This window comes from Manacus candei, unplaced genomic scaffold (genome assembly GCF_025592945.1).
Source record: "Manacus candei isolate 608988 ecotype Guabito, Panama unplaced genomic scaffold, ASM2559294v1 h1tg000045l, whole genome shotgun sequence".
Taxonomy (NCBI): Eukaryota; Metazoa; Chordata; class Aves; order Passeriformes; family Pipridae; genus Manacus; species Manacus candei.
In genome coordinates this window covers 4,702,589-4,723,594 of record NW_026138093.1, presented here as the reverse complement: position 1 = coordinate 4,723,594, position 21,006 = coordinate 4,702,589, and the positions used below count along the sequence as shown (strand labels likewise).

General features: G+C 53.8%; 2 protein-coding genes and 1 pseudogene across 4 annotated transcripts in view; all 3 read right to left on the bottom strand.

Moving 5' to 3' along the window:
- LOC127474833 (zinc finger protein 883-like) overlaps window positions 1-9,495 on the bottom strand; it is a gene marked incomplete at its 3' end in the record, with an annotated part of 325,030 nt that extends 315,535 nt beyond the window's left edge. The window contains exons 1-3 of the mRNA XM_051796136.1: window positions 9,413-9,495; window positions 8,381-9,224; window positions 8,144-8,296 (exon numbers count right to left, since the gene is read on the bottom strand). Of these exons, the coding sequence (XP_051652096.1) occupies window positions 8,144-8,296; window positions 8,381-9,224; window positions 9,413-9,464 (1,049 nt within the window). The remainder of the gene's footprint in view (window positions 1-8,143; window positions 8,297-8,380; window positions 9,225-9,412) is intronic.
- A 4,883-nt stretch (window positions 9,496-14,378) lies between these two features.
- On the bottom strand, window positions 14,379-17,120 carry LOC127475019 (BTB/POZ domain-containing protein KCTD9-like; annotated as a pseudogene).
- Window positions 17,121-17,262: 142 nt separating this feature from the next.
- On the bottom strand, window positions 17,263-20,115 carry LOC127474943 (ribosomal oxygenase 2-like). 3 transcript variants are annotated; one of them, XR_007906000.1, is made up of 3 exons: window positions 20,037-20,115; window positions 18,666-18,773; window positions 17,263-17,445 (listed from the first exon to the last, which is right to left on the bottom strand). XR_007906000.1 is itself a non-coding variant. In XM_051796279.1 (3 exons), the coding sequence occupies exons 1-3, from the start codon at window positions 20,039-20,041 to the stop codon at window positions 17,284-17,286; spliced, it is 279 nt and encodes a 92-aa protein (XP_051652239.1). In that variant the 5' UTR covers window positions 20,042-20,078; the 3' UTR covers window positions 17,263-17,283. The 3 variants fall into 3 exon arrangements, 2 of the variants coding, with proteins under 2 accessions (XP_051652239.1, XP_051652240.1); XM_051796279.1 differs by having other exon boundaries at window positions 20,033-20,078; XM_051796280.1 differs by having other exon boundaries at window positions 17,263-17,442; window positions 20,033-20,078.
- Between the last annotated feature and the right edge of the window lie 891 nt (window positions 20,116-21,006).

Sequence of the window (21,006 nt, the reverse complement as noted above, 5' to 3'; positions counted from 1 at the left end):
CTCTGGCAGCAGGCTCTGCTCCCCTGGGCTCTGGTGGCTTCTGGGCCTTGCAGCCCAGTGCAACTTGTCCCTGCTCTGGAATCTGAGCCCAGGGCATCTCCCTCAGCCACCATCCCCATCCCCTTTCACTGTGGGCAGGGGGCTGCTGTTTCCAAAGCTCACCTTTCCTCCTTCCTCCCAGGAGAGCAGCGACATGCGAGAGGCCTTTATCTGCCTCTTCAGAGACTACCTGGGCTCAGCAGTGCTGAGGAACAACAAGCAATTGAAGACGTCTCTGCGGAGTGCACTGGTCCCGCTGCTCATTCGCACAAGTGACCAGTCCCCGAGCGTGGCCAAGGTACACATTGGAAGGCTGAGCACTGGCACAGAGAGAGGTGGGCTGGCCTGCCCTGTGGGGCCCAGGCAGCAGGACAAGGGCTGCTGGCAGTGGGCAGCCGTGGCCCAGCGCAAGGTGTGGGAAAGGTCCCTGCAGAGCCAGCGCCAGCAGGGACGGAGAAGCTGGCACGGCCATTTCCAACAGCTGCCCTGGGGCTCCAGTAGGGCTCGTCAGCAGCCTGTGGCCACCAAAGCCTGAACAGGCACATCCCCACAGGCTTCTCTGCTGTCCCTGGCGTGTGTCCAAGGCCAGGGCTTCCAGCCTCAGGCCCTGTCCTGCGGGGCTGTCCTCACACGTCCCCAGACACTTTGGTGAGGGCATGTCCCAACTTCCTGAGGGCAGAATCTCTCCAGCAAGAAAGCCAAGAGCTCTCCTTTGCCAGCCATGCTGCTACCTCACCCCTTCTGCTTCCATGCAGGCTGCCCAGGAAGCACTCCTTGCCGCAGCAAAGCTGCTCAAGTGGAAGGAGCTGAAAGAGCTGGTGAAGAAGCAGCAGATGTGGAGGATTGGCGAGTGCTTGGTAAGGCCAAGTGCCAGGGTGTAGGTTGGGTGAGGCTTGCCCTGCAGGCAGAGCCCACTGTGTGGGCCCAGAGCCCAGAGGCTGGAGCTGCAGCCCAGTGTGTGCCCTCCAAGAACAGAGCCCCGGGGGCTCCTCTGCAGGCCCCTCTCCCTTCCCTGCAGCCAGCGGGAGAGAGGGCTCTGGGCAACACTGAGTGCTGGCAGGAGGGACTGCTGCAGCCAGCGGGGGGGCTCTGTGCCATGCCGGTGTCCTTGTGCTCTCTCCAGGTGGGGAAGGACAGGAGCAGGGCTGAAGAGTACCTGCGTCAGGGCCTAAGCTACCTCAAGGACCCTGAGGCCAGCGTGCGAGAGGCGGCCATCAGGTTCATCGGTGAGCCCCAGCCCCCGGGGTCCCTCTCTGGGCAAGCTGGCCCCCGTCCCCGCTCCTGCAGCCACAGCCAGGCCCAACCCTGGGGCTGCCTGAGCCCCGGCTGCCACAGGCTGGGCCTGGGCCTCCCTCTGCCACCCCTGCCCACGTGGCTGGGCTTGGTGGGCACTGGGCTGAGTTCCACCCCCCTGAGCTCCTGGTGCTTCCTGGGCTCATCCCGGCTGAGGGGGAGGAGGGCAGGGCCAGGGGCTGCGCTGCTGGGAGCCCGCTGGGGAGCAGGGGCTGACGGAGCTTTGTGCCTAGGGGTGGCCACGCGGCACCTGAGGAACCGAAGCCAAGAGCAACTGGATGAGATCTGCAGCGGTGAGTGGGGAACATGGGCTGGAGGGGACGTCTGGGGGTCTCTGCAGACACAGGGCTTCATCTCGGCTCCGTTTCTTTTGCTCACAGCTCTTCAGCCCTTGAAGACAGACAGCAATGTAGTCGTCTCTTGCCTGGCAGAACAGACCATCAGCATCCTGACGGCTTTAGGACCAACACCGAGCCCTCGATTCAGGCCAGAAGCACTGCTCTTCTGGCGCCGACGTCCACACCCATGAGGAGCTTCCAACATTCCCAGGCTCCCAGGCGCTGTGTGAGACACCTGAGCTGGTGAGCAGGGTGGTTTCAGGGACAGCCATGGTGGCATCCAGGGCTCTGGGGCTGTGGGTAAGGCGGTGGCTTGGCGTGGGCTGGGAGGCAGGTGTTGGGGGGACTGCTGCCAACTGCCCTGATGCCATGTTGGGGCCTGGTGGCTGCCTGGGGAGCTTTCAAGGCATGGATCTTATCACAGAAAAGAAATTCTGTCCTTCAGACTCGCAGGGAAACAGGACCTCCTGATGCCAAACATGATGGAGCTCCTGTGGATTGTCAGTGAAGACTCCTGGACAGAGATTGTGATTGTCTCTAAAAACCTGTTGTGTCCAAACCTGAAGAAGATAAAGGCCTGCCCAGCCACTGAGGATCTGGTGGAGAACCTCTCATGCTTCCTCGATATGGTAAGGCTGATGTGGGAGCGTGAGGCCTGAGATGGGCACTGGGCAGTGAGAGCTGCCCTGCACCCAGCCCTGTCAGCAGCTCTGGCAGCAGGCTCTGCTCCCCTGGGCTCTGGTGGCTTCTGGGCCTTGCAGCCCAGTGCAACTTGTCCCTGCTCTGGAATCTGAGCCCAGGGCATCTCCCTCAGTCACCATCCCCATCCCCCTTCACTGTGGGCAGGGGGCTGCTGTTTCCAAAGCTCACCTTTCCTCCTTCCTCCCAGGAGAGCAGCCACATGCAGGATTTCTCCATCTGCCTCTTCAGAGACCACCTGGGCTCAGCAGTGCTGAGGAAGTAGAAGCAGTTGAAGACGTCTCTGCCAAGTTGCCGTGGTTTGACTGGCCCTGTCCCCCTGGAGCTGGAAAATGGGCACCTGAGGAACCAAAGCACAGAGCAGCTGGATGAGATCTGCAGTGGTGAGTGGGGAACATGGGCTGGAGGGGACGTCTGGAGTTTCATCTCGGCTCTGTTTTTTCTCTTACAGCCCTTCAGCCCTTGAAGAGAGACAGCAGTGAAGTCGTCCCTTGCCTGGCAGAACAGACCATCGGCATCCTGGCAGCTTTAGGACCAACGCCAAGCCCTCGATTCAGGCCAGAAGCTCTTCAGGTACTGATGTCCACATCCATGAAGAGCTTCCAACATTCCCAGGCTCCCAGGCACTGTGTGAGACACCTGAGCTGGTGAGCAGGGTGGTGTCAGGGACAGCCATGGTGGCATCCAGGGCTCTGGGGCTGTGGGTAAGGCGGTGGCTTGGCGTGGGCTGGGAGGCAGGTGTTGGGGGGACTGCTGCCAACTGCCCTGATGCCATGTTGGGGGCTGGTGGCTGCCTGGGGAGCTTTCCAAGCATAGATCTTATCACAGAAAAGAAACTCTGTCCTTCCTACAGGCAGGAGAACTGGAATCCTGATGCCATCAAATCTTCGCCAAGAACCTCAATTCAAACTACGAGCACTGCTCTTCTGTTCCCACTGAGCCAGTTGTAGGTGGCTGTGATTTAATAAAGCAGCAACAATGGGCCCAAACCCATGGTGTCCTTCAGATGCACCGTGTCCTGAGCAGACTGCGTCCTGCTTGTCCTGTCCTGCTGCCTGCAGGACAACTTCCCCCTCGGCACACCCCCAGCCCCAGCCTTGTTTGGGAAGTTGAGCTCTGGCTGAGGCTTTCCCCAGGAGAAGCCTCATTTGTCTCTCCTCAGGGCAGTCCCCCCCAGCACGCAACCGGGATGGGGCACAGAATGAGTGGCCCCAGCTCTGCCTCCCCAGGGGTGTCCAGGCATCCCACGAGGCGTCTGCTGTTGCTGCATCACCACCTCCCCTCACCAGAATGGATTTGGAAGGCTTTCCAAGCACAGGGAGACAGAGGGGACCAGAGGGAAACCTCAGGGCTCCCAGAGGGACTAGAGGACAAACAGGGAGTCTGGGTCACCACCCCCATGGCAGAGGATGGGACTCCACTGTCCCTCTCTTGCACCAGTAGCATGTTTCCATCTGTTCTGCCCTGGGGGAAAAAGTATCCTTTGACTTGGAAGAGCTGATTAGCATCATCTTGTGATGCCCTGGGAGGGGAATAGTTTTGATGGAATCACCTACAGGAAAGTTTGGAGACCTCCCTCAGTGTGCCCTGTGCCGGTGCTGAGCACATGGAGGGAAACACACCAAGAGTCAGACGGCCCTGCCCAGAAGAACTGACTGCCTGAAGGAAGTTCTTGCATTTTCTCTTTTTTAAAACCCAGTTCTTTCCTCAATATTGCCTCTGGCACGAGTGGCTGAGAAGGGATAAAACAGGAAAGAAGCCAAGCCATCAGGGAAAGAACCAGATGATGAAAGGGTGTTAGCTGCTGAGAATTTCTTTGGGAAGAAGTAGACTGTTAACTTGAGATACAAATTTGCAGTATACCATGGAACCTTATTCAAAGTCCAGCTGGAAAATACCTTCTTGTTAAGAGTGTGAAATAAATACTAAAGTGTCATCAACTATGTGCTTTTCTCTTTATTCCCAATCACTAATTAAAGAAACATAACTCAGAAGTGATCTCACTCTGTGCTCCAGTGACATTAACATGAGAACAATATTGTCACTGTCTACTTGTCTCCTGTGCTCCTCACTGGCAGGCACTTGGTGCACCCCTGGATATCCTGCTAATGAGTTAAAAAACTAACCCTTCTAAAGTTCCAGATTTTCCTCACCTGTTTGGACACAGTTGGACAAACTGGACCAAATTATTACTTGAAAGCCATCTGCTGGATTTAGCATTAATTACTCCTTGTTTTGATCATAGAGGAAAAAAGCTCACACAACACAATCTCTGTGGACCCAACAGAGAAAACATCCCCAGGGTCCTGTTAGAGCACAAACCTGCAAACAGGGATGACAGGTCAGAGGGTCACAGAATCATAAACATTGGAAGAGACCTTCCAGATCTTCTAGTCCAACTGTCAACCCAGCACCACCAGAATCACCCCTAAACCCCATCCCAAAGTGCTACATCCAGATGCCACCTGAATGCTTCCAGAGACTCCACCACCTCCCTGGGCTACTTGTTCCAATGCCTGAGCACTCTCTCAGTGGAAAAAGGGTTTTTGAATATCTAATATGAACCTTGCCTGATGCAATTTAAGGCTGTTTCCTCTCTTCCTGTCACTAAAGGCTTTGCAGAAGAGACCAACCCCCACCCACTAAAACCTCCATTTCAGGTCATTGCAGAGAGCAATGAGGTCCCCCCTGAGCCTCCCCTTCTCCAGACTCAACAAGCCCAGTTCCCTCAGCCGTCCCTCAGCAGACATGTTTTCCAGAGCCTTCCCCAGCTCCGTTCCCTTCTCTGGACACGCTCCAGCCCCTCAAGGGTCTTTTGGCACTGAGGGGCCAGAACTGGACACAGCACTCCAGGTGGGGCCTCCCCAGTGCCCAGCACAGAGGGGCAATCAGTTCTCTGCTCCTGCTGGCCACACTCTTCTCCACAAAGGCCACCATGCCCTTGGCCTTCTTGCCCCCCTGGGCACACTCTGCCTCATATCCAGCTGCTGTCAAGCAACACCCCCAAGTCCCTTCCTGCTGAGCAGCTCTCCAGCCCCTCTGCCCCCAGCCTGGAGTGTTCCAGGGGGTTGTTGGGACCCAAGTGCAGGCCCCGACACTTGGCCTTATTGATCCAGCCTGTCCAGATCCCTCTGCAGAGCCTTCCTGCCCTCCAGCACATCCACACTCACACCCAGATCAGTCACTCTCCCAAACAGACCAAAGTCTGACCACCAGCAGTCCAGGGTTTCAGTTCTGCTGCCCCCTCCTTCCTCCACCCAGAATGGAAAACTCCATCATTTTGGGGTCTCTGTGCCCGTCGGCTCCGACCACCACATCCCCCACCAGTCACAGAATCATGGAATGGTTTGGGTGGGAAGGGACCTTAAAGAGCATCTCAGTCCAACCCCCTGCCATCGGCAGGGACACCTTCCACTAGACTCAGAGCTCAGAGCCCCATCCAACCTGGCCGTGAACACTTCCAGGGATGGGGCAGCCAGAACTTCTCTGAGCAACCTGTGCCAGGATCTCACCACCATCACAGTCCAGAAATTCTCCCTAATATTACATCTAACTCTTCCCTCTGTCAGTGTGAAGCCATTCCCCTTGTCCTGTCACTCCAGACCCTTGTCCAAAGTCTCTCTCCATCTTTCTGGTTGGCTCCCTTCAGGCACTGCAAGGCCACAATTAGGTCACCCCAAAGCCCTCTCTTCTCCAGCCTCAACAATGCCAGTTCTCTCAGCCTTTCTTCACAGCAGAGCTGCTCCATCCCTCTGATCCTCTTGCTGGTCCCCTCTTGACTCACTCCAACAGGTCCATGTCCTTCCTGTGCTGGAGCCCAGAGCTGGAGGCAGCTCTGCAGGGCTGACAACCTTACAGCCATGTGTGTTCCAGCAAGGACACTGTGGAACCTCCTGGAGTACAGGGACCATTGTGACACTGTAGGGCCTTCTGGAGCCAAAGGAACCCTGGGACACTGGGCAATCTCATGGAATCAAGGGAGCACTGTCACCCTGGAAAAACTCCTGGAATTCAGTGCCCATTGTGACACTGCAGCTCCCCATGGAACAAAAGGAACCCTGGGACGCTGCAGAAACTCATGGAACCAAGGGACCATTGGGACATTGAGGGGGCTGATGGAATCAGGAGGCCATTGGGACAATCCAGGGCCTCATGAAATCAAAGGAATTCTGGGACACTGTCAAACCTCCGGCAACCAAGGGTTCCTGCTGACATGTGTGTCCTCCTGGAACCAAGGGAGCCCGGAGGTATTTCTGAACCTCCCAGAATCCAGGGGCCATTGGGACCCTGCAGAACCTCCTGCATTCAAGTGCTCCTTGTGAAACTGCAGGATCCCCTGGAACCCAAGGATTCCTGGAACACTGCAGAGCTCACGGAGCCAAGGGGCCACTGTCCCACTGCAGCTCCTTCTGAAGCACAGGGGACCCTGGGACAGTGGGAAATCTCTGAGAATCCAAAGGGTATTTTGGGACTGCAGGGCCTCATGGAACTAAAGGAACCATTGGAGACTGGGGAAGCTCATGGAATCCAGGGGTCATTGTGACATGTGGGGCCTCCTGGAATCAAAAGAACCCTGAGAATTTTTATGGGAATAAGTTAAGGCAGGAGTTGCTGTTCTCAGTTAATGTGGATCAACAAGGAGTGTTTCGGCCTTGACTGGTGTTTTCCATCCAGAGAGTGCTGTTTGCCAAAGTGGAAACCACTTGGAACGCTCTGCATGGCAGCCTGTGTTTTTCTCTGGTGGCTGAACACAGCCAGCACATGAGGGGAGGGGAATGTGTGGGATCAGGGCATTGCTTTGGGGTCATGCTGGGAATTCCAGTGGACTAAAAGACAAAGCCCAGGCGCTGTTTCCAAAGGAACCCCAATGAAAGGGGGACACCGGAAAGATGGGTGGACAAGTCCCGCAATGGAACTCTGTGTGTGCAGCCTCATTTTCTCCTTCAGTGCCCACAGGAGAGAGGGCAAACAGTGGGGGTTGGGACCCCAAAAGTGTTCAGGGGGGAAATGGGGGATTGAGGGGACAATGGGAATATGGAAGGAACAGGGAGAAGGGTGGAAAAAAGAGGGTTGTCTGGAGAGTCTGACGGTCCCACGGGGGTCTTTGGGCACAGGGGGGTTGGCAATGGGGGGTGGCCCCCCGAGCTCCCAACTTCCTGTGGGGTGCTGGGGGCTGCTGGATCCAATCTCAGCCTTGGATCATGCCAACAGTTTTAGTTTAGAGGAATTACAGAAATGTGACAGAATCACTTTTGTCCTCCAGGTTTTAATGATGGTAAATCAGATCTATTGATAGAAATGAATTTATTTAGGGTTACAAACGATCAGACAAAAGATCTTCATCAGAATTATTTACTGCACAATATACACACTAAAACTACCAGGAGTACAGGATAAGATAGGACAGTGCTCTACACTAAAGCAATTGTTGAAGCAATCCTACTCAAGCTGGCACAAAAGCAATAATTCCTAATTAGAGATGGATGGAACTCCCCCAGACCAGCGCTCGTGGGGGGATCTCTGCTCTCAACCTCCAGCAGTGACCTTGGAGGGTCCCCAGCCAGGGCAGGAATCTCCACACCCCCCCAAAAAGGATTCTGTTGGAAGAAGCTGCCCCTGTGAAATGGGACTGGCCCTTTGTGGTCGAAAGGGATGGACTGACAGTCACTGCACTCCAGGGGTTGCCTCCCCATCAGGGGGTTCATTCGGGGTGGAAGCAGCGGCCAAAGCTCTTCCCGCAGGCGGAGCACTGGTGGGGCTTCCTTTACTGGTGGGTCCGTTGGTGTGAGGTCAATTTAGACCTGTGGGTGAAGCTCTTCCCACACTCCCCACACTTGTAGGGCCTCTCTCCGGTGTGGATGCGCCGGTGGGTGACGAGGGTGGAGTTCTGCTTGAAGCCCTTCCCACAGTCGGTGCAGCGAAAGGGCCTCTCATCCGTGTGCGTCCGCTGGTGCACGAGGAGACTGGAGCTGGTCTGAAACCTCTTCTCACATTCCAAGCACTTGTAGGGCCGTTCTCCAGTGTGGATGCGCTGGTGTTGGATCAGGTTGGAGTTCCGCTTGAAGCCCTTCCCGCAGTCAGTGCAGCGAAAGGGCCTCTCATCTGTGTGTGTCTGCTCATGCATGAGGAGATGTGAACTGGTCTTAAACCTCTTCCCGCATTCCATGCACTTGTACGGCCGCTCCCCAGTGTGGATGGCCTGGTGGGAAAACAGGTGGCACCTCCGGATGAAGCTCTGCCCACATTCCCCACACCTGTAGGGCCGTTCCCCAGAGTGGATGCGCTGGTGTTTGCGGAGACTGCTGCTGTACACGAAGCTCTTCCCACATTCCCCACACTTGTAGGGCCGTTCTCCCGTGTGGATGTGCTGGTGTTTGCGGAGACTGCTGCTGTACACAAAGCTCTTCCCACATTCCTCACACGTGTAGGGCCGTTCCCCAGTGTGGATGTGCTTGTGTTGGATCAAGATGGAGTTGCTCCAGAAGCTCTTCCCACATTCCCTACATGGGTAGGGATGTTCCCCAGTGTGGATGTGCTGGTGTCGGAGCAGGTGGGTGCTCAGCCTGAAGCTCTTCCCACATTCCAAGCACCTGAAGGGCTTCTCCCTGCTGGGACACTGCTCAGGGACCACCAGGTCAGAGCTCCCCCTCAAGCTCCGGCCGCCTTCCCGGCACAGGCTGGCTCTTTCCTCCTCAGAGCACCCTGGGCTGGCTTTGGAGCCCCTCCTGCGGGGGGATCTCCGGCCCTTTTCCTCCCTGCTGCCTTCCTGTGCCGGGGAGCCCTTCAAAACGGCCTCTCCCACCAGGGTCTCACGGGGGGATTTGTCCTCCGGGCTCTCCCTCCTCAGCTCGGGGCCTGGGGCAGGAAGCAAGAAGGACAGGCAGGGGATTTGCCTCCGGCCCACAGGGAAGGCCAAGGACATCCCCCCAACTCCGGCCCCGGCAGGACGGCGGCGCCAGCGGGGTTGTCCTGCAGCCGGGGCCATGCTGGGCTGACAGAGCCAGCACAACACCCGCCCAAAGGGACACTGACTTCCTCCTCACCTGCCTGGGGGGCCCAAGGCATCTTCCTCTTCCTCGCAGCCTCCTCCTCCATCCGCCCAAGCTTTGGGAAGGACAAATCCTGATGGGGGGAAAACAAGGGCTGAGCTCGTTGGCTTGGGGGTTCCTCCTGCCCAAATCCATCTCTAGAACTCACCGGGCATCCTGTGACCATAAAAACCTCCAAAACACTAAGATTCAGCCTAAAGAAACCCAAACCACCAAGATTCAGGCAAAAAACCCATCAGAAATAGCAAGACGACTTTTATCCCCCCCAAACTGCAAAAAGTTGCAACTCAGGTAAAAAATACTCTAAAATATGAAGATTAGCCCAAAACATCTCTCCCAGAAGTTACCCCTTCTCTGGTTTCCCCCCTATGGGGTACAGAGAGTCTCCCCTGTCTGGGATGCTGGGAGTTTTGGGGGTCCCAAGGGTCTCTTCTCCTCTGACTCGCTTTCAGGTGCCACATTCCCTGATATTCCCCCTCTCCAGATTCTCCACTCTGTTGTCCCAGGGATCCCAGGGGTCCCCACTGTCCAGGCTTCCCCTTCTCCATGCTCCCCCTTTCAGGTTCCTGGGGGTCCCAGGGCTCCTCACTCTCCGTGCTCCCCCCTCCAGGCTCCCGGGGGTCCCCCAGCTCCGCCATCTCCCCGCTCCGCCCTCCACACTCGGCAGCTCCCGGGCTCCACACCCACCCCCGGCACTCCCGGGGGGCCCCAAACCCGCTGTGTCCCCCCCGATGGCACAGGGCTGACAATGGAGCCGGCGGGGCCTGACCCAGCAACACCAACCCCCACCGTGGGGGGACCCGCATCCCCCCACCCACCGCCGGGGCTCTGCCCCCAACCCAGCCCGGCACCCCCAAAAAACACCTCCTGCCCACCCCCAAGAGCCCCCAAGGGCACAGCCCTGCACAAGGGCCGGCTGTGCCCAAGGCAACCAAACAGCCCCACAGGTGGGGGGACACCAGAGGCTGCCCCAGGGCAACGAGAGCAGGGAGTGGATCGGGCCCCCTGACACGTGGGCAGGCTCTGGGTTCAGCCTGACCAGGGGCAATTTGGCACCAACAGCACGGCCCCGACCGCTGGCTCGGCACAGGGGGCCTGAGCTCCCCCCTCTCCAGGCTCTCAGGGCTCTCACAGCTCCCCCCTCTCTCCAGCCTCACCCACTCTCCAGGGTTCAAGGCAAGTAACCCTGTCCCTTGGCTCTCTCTCTGCCAGCTCAGTGTGGGGCACACGGGCTGGGGGTCCCTCCCAAGCCCCCCGGGCAGCCGGTGTTGGCTGGGGGGATGTGAGGGCTGGGCCTGCTCAGCACAGCCCCGGCCTCGTGCCCAGCGCCTCTTTCCTGACCCACACAAGAGCTTCCCAGCCCCCCAGGGCTCCCCTGCTGCTGCCTCTGCTCCTGGCCCTGCCTTTGCTGCTCCCTTGGCTGGGGCAGCGGCTGCAGGGGGGGATGGCAGCAGCTTCAGCTCCACGGCACTTCCTGGGGGGAGCTCAGCCCGGGGGGACGGGCAGGGACCTGATGGGGATGGACAGGGGCCAGCAGGGACAGCCAGGGCCTGCAGGGGAAGGCACAGGGACAACCTGGACCCCCACACTGCCAGGGCTGTCTCTGCTCCTCCTTGCAGGCTCCGTGGCCAGGCACAGTTTGTGTTCCTGGGTGCCCACCATCTCAGCACTTGGAGACGCTCAAATCAGCGCCCGCAGCTCTGCAGCAAAGCCCCAGCTCACCTGGCACACAGGGGATGGACACAGCACCTTCTCGGGGACGGGCACGCAGAGCTTCTGTCTCCTCCCCACCACGGGGCTCTCCTTCCTCAGCAGCACCTCTGCCTTGCACTTATTCTCAGCCTCACCTCAGGGACAGCTCTGGGCTCACCTCCGCGCCACTTCTCAGCCTCACCTCAGGGCCTGGGCTCAAGGACAGGAACCTGCAGGGAGGGGACATCAGGTGCAAGCTGAGGGCTGCCTGCTTGCACTGGCCTCTGGGCTTCTTGGCCTGCTGGAACCTCATCCCCTTGCAATCAGCCCATGGATCCAGCTGGGCCAGGTCCCTCTGCAGAGCCCTCCTGCCTTCCAGCACATCAACACACCCCCAGCTTGGGGTCACCTGCACATTTGCTGATGAAATGCCTGGTTCTGCAGGAGCTGCAGATGCTCAAGGGGCAGCAGGACCAAGACGGGGCCTGAAGTGGCTGGGGGGGGGGGCTTTGGGGTGCAGGAGTGTCCTGGGGGAGCTGGGGAGGGGCTTTGGGGATTGGGGGCACAAACCAGAACAGACCAGGACAGACCAGGACAGAGCAGTACAGACCAGTAGCTCCTCACTGCTCCCCAGATCTCTCCTGGAGCTGGGCCACGTTGTCCTGGGACACCTGAGCCCCCCCAGTGCCCTCCCAGTACAGCCCAGTGCCCCCAGTACAGCCCACTGTGTTCCTGTCCCAGGGTGCCAGGTGATCCCTCTTTGGAGGGGTTGGAAGGGGTTTGAGGGGGAGGTGGGGGAGATTTGGGGAGATCTGGGGGGGGTTGTTGGGGATTTGGGGGATTTTTGGGTGCTTTGGGTGTATTTAGGGGAGTTAAAAGGGGTCTTGAGGGGGTCAAAGGGATCTGTGGGGGGAGGGGATTAAAGGGAAAATGGGGGCTAAGGCACATTTTGGGGAGTTAATCATGTCTGAGGGGAAAGAGGACGAGCAGCACCACGAGCAGGTGAGTCCTGAGACCCCCCTAGTGTACCCAAGACACTCTTTGTGACCCTCAAAACCCTCTGGGACTCCCAAAAGCCCCCGAGAAACCCCCCAAACTGCTTCAAAGACACCCCCCCCCAAAGCCCTCCAGGACTTCTCAGTTCCCTCAGAGACTCCAAAACTCCCTCACGGACTCCCAACCCCCTTCAGGGACCTTCATCCTCCTCCCTAAGTCACCTCACGACATCAACCCCCCTCCGGAGACACCCTAAAAACGCCTCAGGGACCCCGAAAAGCCCCTAAGGGACCACAAAACCACAGAACAGCAGAAGAGCTTTCTGTAAAGGAAGGGAGCAGAGAATCTGAGAAGGAGGAGACCAAGGAAAAACTGAAGCAAAGCAATAAAATCATCCTGGCCCTTGCAGTTTTTCCTTCATCTTTTTCTCCCTTTTCCTTTTTTTAGGGTTCTTTTTTTGGTCGGGTGGTTTTGAATTTTTTTTCCGAAGGAATTTCTCAGGACCCGAATCCAACATCCGGGTTCTTGGGAGGCCTCCCGGGCCCCGCGGCCCCCGACAGGGTTGCAATCCCGCGCTCTGCCTCTGGGGAACCCCCGAACCCCCGCGCTAAACCCTCCCGAGCCCTCCAGCCTTTCCACCCGCAGCCCCCGAGGGGATCCCCAGAGCCCGCTCTCACCCGCTCCCGCCCGGTCTCACAGACAAAGGAAGGCCCCAGCGCCATCGTGACTTCCCGGCAGCCAACGCGGCGCTCTGCACAGACCCCGCTGCAGCCAATCAGCGCGCGGCCACTGCCCCGTCCGCCCGCCTTCTGCCACGCCCACCGCCCTGCGCGGTGCACTCTGGGACTTGTAGTTCTCGCGGGGGTAAGCGGCCATTGGCATGGACTTTTTGGTTTTTCTTTTTTTTCCTCTTTTTTCTTTCTTTATTCTTTCTTCTTTCTATTCCCCCCTTTTTCTTTCCCTTTTTTCTATTTTTCTTCCTTTTTTTTTCATTTCTTTCCTCTTCTTTTTTTCCTCTTTTTCCTCCTTTTTCTCTTTTTTCTTCTTCTTTTTTTTTCTTTTTTTCCCTTTTTCTTTTTTTTTTTTTACATTGTTTTCTATTAGTTGTATTTGCAAGGAAGATTTAAAAAAAACCCAAAACAATCTCCAGGTACATATCTTTAGACAACAGATAATCTGGCATTGTTCCAGGTTCATGAGGATTCCCAAGATCACAAACACTGAGACACAAAGGGTGCTCACACAAAAAACAGCTTTCCCTGCTTTTTTCCACAGGTGAAGCAAGTGTGGAAGGGGTACTTGGCTCCAGGCAAGATGCTTTTACAGCTACTTTAGGCAGTCCAAAGTGGATCTGACTGGCAAATGGGATTATGCCCATACTTTCAAGGAGGATTTCCACAGTACACTGAGGGGAAGCATTGAGGGCCATTTCTTCATCTCCTGAAGGGATGAGAAGAGGGGGGAGCAGGTGCTGTGGCTCCAGAGCTTCTCTCTGCTTTGAGGACAGTTCTGTGTTTTCCTCTGTCCATTGAATTCCCAACAAAGAATCAAAAAGCTACAAGAACTCCAGCCTGGAGTGCTCAGGACATGTGGAAGCAGGGGAATTTTTCTTCCCAGCTGGGATTGAGAGTCCAATTTCACACTCCTTTGGAGAGCATTGACTAAGACAGCCCATTTCTGCTCAGGGATCTTCCAGGGGGAACTCAATCCAGGCTCTGGGCAGGTCCCTGCAGGGGCAGCAGCTTCCTCTGCACATTTGAGGGGGTAAAGCTGCTCTAAACCTACACTCCAACTACTCCACAGCAATTTAGGACCTCTGAGGACAGTTCCCCACTGTTTCCACCCCGGCAGAGACCTGAACACATCCTGTGGGCACTGTGTGACCACCCCTGGCATTAACACCCTGCAGGAATGAAGACACTGACTGTAAAGACACTTGTCTACCTGGAAACCTCCACTTTCTTTGCTACTATACAGCAATAACATTTTCTATTCATATTGCAGCTACAGACTTAACAAATAGAATTGCATATATTGTGCTTTAGAAATTAAAATGCATTCCAAAGTCAGGCAATGCTAAACAATGAAAGTCTTGAAACCCTCCCCCCCTCTTTCTGGTTTCAGAACCAGCCCACTTCGTCACTCTCTTCACAAAGGGAGAAACTCTCTCTTTCCACCTCTGAAACAAAAATTCCCTCCCCAAAAGTGATCAGAAAGAGTCTGCTTAGGCACTACTGCAAATGGAAGTTGTCTAATAACCATTCCTTCTAACTCAGGAAGAGGAGGAGGAGAAGAAAGTCACAACAAATGTTTGGATTCCTTCCTCTCTGACGTCTTCTCTTCCCTGTCTGACGCTCTGGGACATGTGTAGGGGGGTCAGCATCTCTTCAAAGATGGCTCCTTTCACATCAGAGCCCCTCAAATTGGCTTCCTGGAGGTCACAACCTGACAGGTCACAATTCAGAAGGGGAAAAGAAGTCTCAATGGAATGCACCCAGAACTCTGTTCAAAGCTTTACTTGAAGTCCATTTACCTGAACTCCATTGTAGTCTGAAGCTGGAGAGGTCAGCCAAAAGCCAGCAATCCCCCCAAATTACCAGCTGACTATAGGAGAGAAAGGAATAGGATGGAAAATGAATCCCAACTCACTTCCAAATCAGTTCCTGCCAACGTTGCTCCCCTGAGGTTTCAGTTCTTTAGTTTGGCGTTTCTCAGCGTTGCAACTCGGAGGTTCATTCCTGTCATCTGACTGCCCTCCATGGCCACTCCTTTCAGGCTGGCACCTGGAACACACACAGAAAGGGGTTCTGGGAGGAAAACCAGTCAGAAACATAGCAGCTGCACAGTGGTGCTGCCTCAGAGCTGTGTGAATTGGAGGAGGACAAGGGGATTTGGGGCTGAGATGGTCACAGACTCAGTGCCGCCCTTGTGGGCCCTTCTCAGGGTTGGACAAACCACAGCTGGACCTTTTCTGGGCCATAGAAATGCACAAACACAGGCTTCAGCTTAACAGGTCAGCCCTCTCCAGGCTGGCACAGCACAGGCTGGCACGGGCCAGGTTGCAGCGGCTCAGATTGGACACCTTGAAGTTGATGTAGCAAAGATCCAGGTGGGAAAGATCTGCTCCACTGTAACTGAGATCATGGAAATCCCAAGGAATAAATCCCCCAAAAATGTTACAGAGGGGAAGGGGTAGGTCTGGACACAAAGTTAATATAATTGTGTGCATTAATATTTACAATGTATAAATATTTAAGTAGAAATATATGGATATAAATGTATTAAAATATATCCTGTCTATAAATATAGACAGATACAAGATAGATACAGACACACACAGGTCCTGGGAGGAGCTGAAGACACCCCACCAGGGAAGGGGGCTTATAAAAAGGAGGGAGAGGGACTTTTGATATGGGCCTGGAGGGACAGGACAAGGGGCAATGGTTTTTAGACTGAAAGAGGGCAGGGTTAGATGGGAGACTGGGAAGAAATCCTTCCCTGGGAGGGTGGGGGCAGGCAGGGATGGAATTCCCAGAGAGGCTGTGGCTGCCCCTGGATCCCTGCAAGTGTCCAAGGACAGCTTGGATCAACCTGCTCTAGTGGAAGGTGTCCCTGCCCATGGCAGGGGGTGGAATGAGAAGACCTTTAAGGTCCCTTCCAACCCAAACCAGTCCATGATTCTATACAGACAAATACACACAAGACCATTTATTTTACTGCTTCAGACTAATGAAATCTAAATGCAAAGCTCTCAAAAATTGTCCTTGGTTCATTTTATATTTAAACAAATGTAAGGGGGGTACTTTTGAATTAGATGATCAATGGAGCATAGAGGCGTGAGAAAGGAATCATATTAGGATGTGAAACCAGCCAGAGTATGGTACAATGTAACTTCATGGCACAAGCTAATTGTAAGGTCCATTGTGCTTTTTTAGCAAGTCAGCCTGATATCCCCTATTATCAGAGCTGAGTTCTTCCTTGGTTTTGCTACATATTGCAAGATAGATACATCTACCCTTGAAACACAATGGTAGAGGTCATACATAGGGGTGAGAAAGATGATGATGGGAGGAAGATTCTGTGGGCAGGGGTCGCTGGCCCCTTGCCCTACAGCAGGGCATGCACAGACTGTTGCTATCAGGTGATGAACAGGCGGGGTTTGGCTGCCACTCAGGCATCACCTTATACTGGGTACTGGCCCTACGTGGTGTAATGTAGAGCTGATAAAATGGGGTGTCAGGACTGCTGGGGTGAGCGATCCTCATCCTGCCATGGAGACTGTGTTGTTCCATGGGGACGCCCGCTAAGCACGGGCACCGACCAGCTGCTGCAGATCCTGGCAGCCCTGGCCTGTCTGTGTGGGTAAGCACAGTTTATTGACAGGAAGCAACTGAGAGAACAAACTTTTTAATGTCCTTTTAGTGTTCCTTTAATTCCCCTTTTATGTTTATGGTATTTTTCCTTTAGTTTCCCTTTTTACTAACCAATACCGTGTTATCCATAATATTGTGTTAAGATCCTTTTTTGGTATCCCTTTCACTAGTTAATTCTGTATTAAATGCTGTTCATAGTATTTGTTTTAATGCCACCCGATAAGGTATTTTGTATCCTTTTTAGTTTTTAATTCCTCTTGCTAAGTTTATTACTATTATTATTATTCTCACTGCAATAAAAGATATTTTGTGCATTTGAATATTTCTGGCACTTGTCTTTATTCCGGACATGTATCCAAACGAACTGTTACACACACACAGCTTCTACTGAGAAGCTTCTGTCCTGTCAGGGCAGTCAAACTGAACAAACGTGTTTTCTTGCTGCTGAACTTTACAAATGAAAAAAAACAAGTTACTGTTCTATGCCCAAGGTTCTGGATCCTGCCCCATGTATAACTTTAGCAGCTCTCCAGATGGAAGGGGATACCACAGCATTGGTGTTACTAGGAGTGACTTTGTGCATCCCCAGACATGGAGCTGTAGCTCACTAGACAGTGAGCAGCTTACCTGTTTTTCCCCATGCCCAGTTTCCTAAAACTGAGGAAAGAAAAGCAAGTATTTGTTTAGGCAGCACCACAAACCAGAGGCTGGATGGATAAAAAAGTAATTTAATAAGCCTCGCTCTCAGGAAATGCTTAATAGACAGAAACACTCCTGTAGAGGAGCAGCTAATTCACAGAAGCATCAAAGAACTTCAATCAGACATTCACTCCACAGGGACAAGGCAAGGTTTTCCTTCTCTTCATCTGAGGTGAGGTTAAGCTCTTTAACATGAACAGTGCTGCTCCTCCAAATCTGCTTCAGTGCTTCCAAGTATGACAAAGGAAAGCGCAGCCCGTGAGTCTGCTGGGGAAGAAGAAACAGAAAACAAATCCTTCAGCTGAGAGCAGTGTCCTTATTGCACAGCAGTGTGTGAGGCTGTGGGGAGGGAGCAGCAGCAATGTGCTCCCTTCCCACATGGCACTGGGGTCACTGAGAGCATTCTCCAGAAGACTCGGTTTTACCCAGGCCTGTTTTATCTTCGTAGGGAAAATGCTGAACTCTATTCCGTGTTCCAGCACGCTTTTTGAGGTGGGGATGTTTACAGCATTTGGCTTTCTCCTGTGGTTTACACATGGAAGAATTAAATAGCCTTAAACTTACACTCTTGCCTAGCCCTACCCATTATTTTTGGAAGCTCACAGAAGTTTATTTCTAGCTGCCACACGCAGTCCTTGGATATAGTTTGACACAAGCACAGAGGAGCTCCATTCCCAGGCCTGGAGTCTTCAAGGGCAAGAAGGAATATTCTGGGATCTGCACATGTTGTTCAGGTGCCAGTGTACAGCCTCAGCTCTGGAGGACCAGTGAGATTTACTTCCAAAGAAAAATAAGTGCCAGGCAAAAAGCCTGGCTGTAATTACCGAGACAAGGACAGACTGTGCCCTGTTTTGCCATTCAAGTATTTCGGATCACAGAGCTAAGACACAGCATCTCACTGCCAAAAAAGCAGAAATAAAGGTTCCAAAGCTCAAAGCCATGCTTAGGAAGGATTTATGACCCAGCAAAAGCACACTGTACCTGCGAGCAGGAACAGAGACAACCTGAAAAGTACATTTCAGAACAAGGTAGGTCTTTACTCACAGTGCTACCCTAAAATGAACACCCCTGCAGTGTGTTCCATTGGATACAGAATCTAACAGGGGTTTAGCATGGCAGTGATCCCTAGGGAATATCTGCTGGCCTATCCAGTAGCCTCAGTAGAGGATGTGCTAAGGACACACCAGTAAGAGCTGGTTTTAGTTGCTCCAGTAGCTTTGCTCACTGGGCCATAAGGCATGCACCAGAAATCCTGTTAACATCTCGAGTGTTTAATTAAGCATGAGATCACATTGCTCAGTTCCACTGTTGAACTGCCTCTGTGGTGCAGCCTCAGCTCCTCTGGGCACTGCAGGGCTGGGCAGAAAGGCTCTGGGTGCTGAGGATCACGGCAGAACCCAGGCCCTGCTGCCATTCTGGGCAAGCTCATCTCATGCAGCAAAACTCACCATGGAAAGATAAGTTTTGGGGTGTCTGCAGGAACAAACCTGGGCCGTGCCATCCTCACTGGCAGTGTCATCTGTCCCCATCATGGGAGTGTCTCTCCTGTTCCTTAAGGAATGATACACATAAACCATCTCCCTGCGGATTTCATCCTAAAAGACAGCAGGGAGGAAACAGTTCCATGTGATCCACAGCCTCAGACTCATCTCACTGCACTTGCCAATGCTCCTTAATTCTGGAGTCACTCTTACAAGAAAGCATGAAAGTCACCCTCCCAAATGAATTTTCCAACAGCCACCTCCGACAGCAATAAGGGACTCTCCAAAACACCTCTGAAAATTTATTTACAATCATCTTCTGCCTTAAAACTGCCCCTGCTAGAGTCCCAGGAGTGATGCTGTACAGAAAACAGGCCACTTAAGGGAAAGTATTAATGAACAGGTGTGCATCAACACATTTCCAGTCTGATACTGATCTGTTTCTTAAAAATCACATGCCCATCCTCAGTCCTTGGTCAGAGCTGTGCAAAGCAATTCAGAACTCTCTGGGCAGGTTGCACATGGAATTTGTGGACACAGGTCTTCCATGTGTCCTGTCATCCTGGGTTGATCTGTGTGACATCAGAAGGCAAGGTGGTCCAAAAATTAGGGGGAAAAAGTCTCCAAAACCTACACAGTCTCAAAATGGACACAAGCAAGATGGAGGAAAAAAATCAGAAAGTTATGGTGTGTTTTTCTTGGGAAACATTCAATTCCTCCAAACAAACCCCAAACTGTACAAGATAATCTTTGCTGTGTGTCCCACCCCCCTTTTTTTTTTTTTAAAGTGAGATAAAAAGCACTTCTACAATTTCATACTAAAAAACCTTCATGGATGAGAAGCAGTATAAACACAGCATAATGCAAGATGCATGGATCAATGTTGTGGAACAACTTAGTAGTGCCCCTGGCACCTGCTTGGATACAGAGATAACCCAGAAGTGAAGACTAAATGCAGCCACAGCAGCAGCTGCAACCAGCAGAATTCCCTCTCTTGAGAAAACCTATTTTTATAAATTATTCCTGTTCTTAAATACAAAGAATAGAAAAAACCCCCTATTATCAAGACCTGTAGAGGCCATTTAGCTGCTGTAATGATCTACCCCATCAAACCTGAGACAAAAGCCATGTACCTCCCATACAGAATCATAGGCTGAATTTAGTTTTGAAGCCCCTCCTCCAGAAGGTTGGAATGTGCCATATCACTCAACAAACAACCCCACAGTATCCTAACAAACCCTAATGGGATGCAGGATCCAGCTCAGTGTAACTGCATGACCCTTATAGACCTTTTGCACAGGAGAGCAACAACTCACATGCCTCACATGCACTCCCCAGCCCACCCCAAATGTACAGGGGTGGCTTCACTGTACCCACAGCATTCTCTTGATCTGGTTCCACGGAGATGAGAGTGTGATCTCTGAACTGCAGTCTGATTTTGCTGTCTATTTTTGGCACTTTCCCACCTAAGAAAAATAAATCCTCCTTCGAAAGGAAGAAAACCAGACAAACGGTTAAACTGAGCCCCCCTGTGCTCTCCCCACTCTCTCAAGGCTGGACTGTTTGTTAAGCTCTGTTTCAACACCCACATGTCCTCAAACTTGTTGTGGAGGGGGCAAGGAGAAAGAGATTTTTTAATTCTCTCCCCTTTCCTGTCTGCAAATAACTATAATAAACAGCAAGCTAGAGCCCAGGGAAAACTGCTACCAGTTAAATGCTCTCGGGATACAGTTTATCACAGCTGCCAGTTGCAGTCTCGGATAATCTTTATTCCACTCTAAGGGAGTGTCATCTCTCCCACCAGACACGGGGAGCAAACACACACGTGGGGCCTCACGGCACATGAAGCTGATGCTGGACTGTGATCTGGCAGAGTTCAGGCACACGGTGTGACTCTTGGGGTCGGTGCTGTGCCGGGCAAAGGCTCGGACTCGACGCTCCTCGTGGGTCCCTTCCACCTCAGCCTGTTCTGTGACGGTGCGATGAGTTCCCTCTCTTCCAACACTTTTGTTCTTTTTAGGGCTCCTCGCTGCCCGGGGCCCGAAGCCCGCCTCCCGCGCGCCTGCTTCCCTGCCCGTTTTGGCGGCCGCAGCCGGGCGCTGAGTGCCCGCTCCCCGGGCGGGCCCGGCCGCTGCTCCAGGAGTGGGGGGGCAGCGCCGGCGCCTCGAGGATTCCCGGGATTCCCTGGCCGGTTTCCAGGCAACGCTCCCCGCGCGCTCCTCGCTCCAGGGCCGAAGGTGCGCAGCCAATGGGAGGCGGCGGAGTGGGCGGGGCGAGGCGGGGCTTGGGCGGGGCGGGGGCGGGGCCGAGAGGGGCGGTTGGTGGGGTTTGGGTGGGAGCGGGCGGG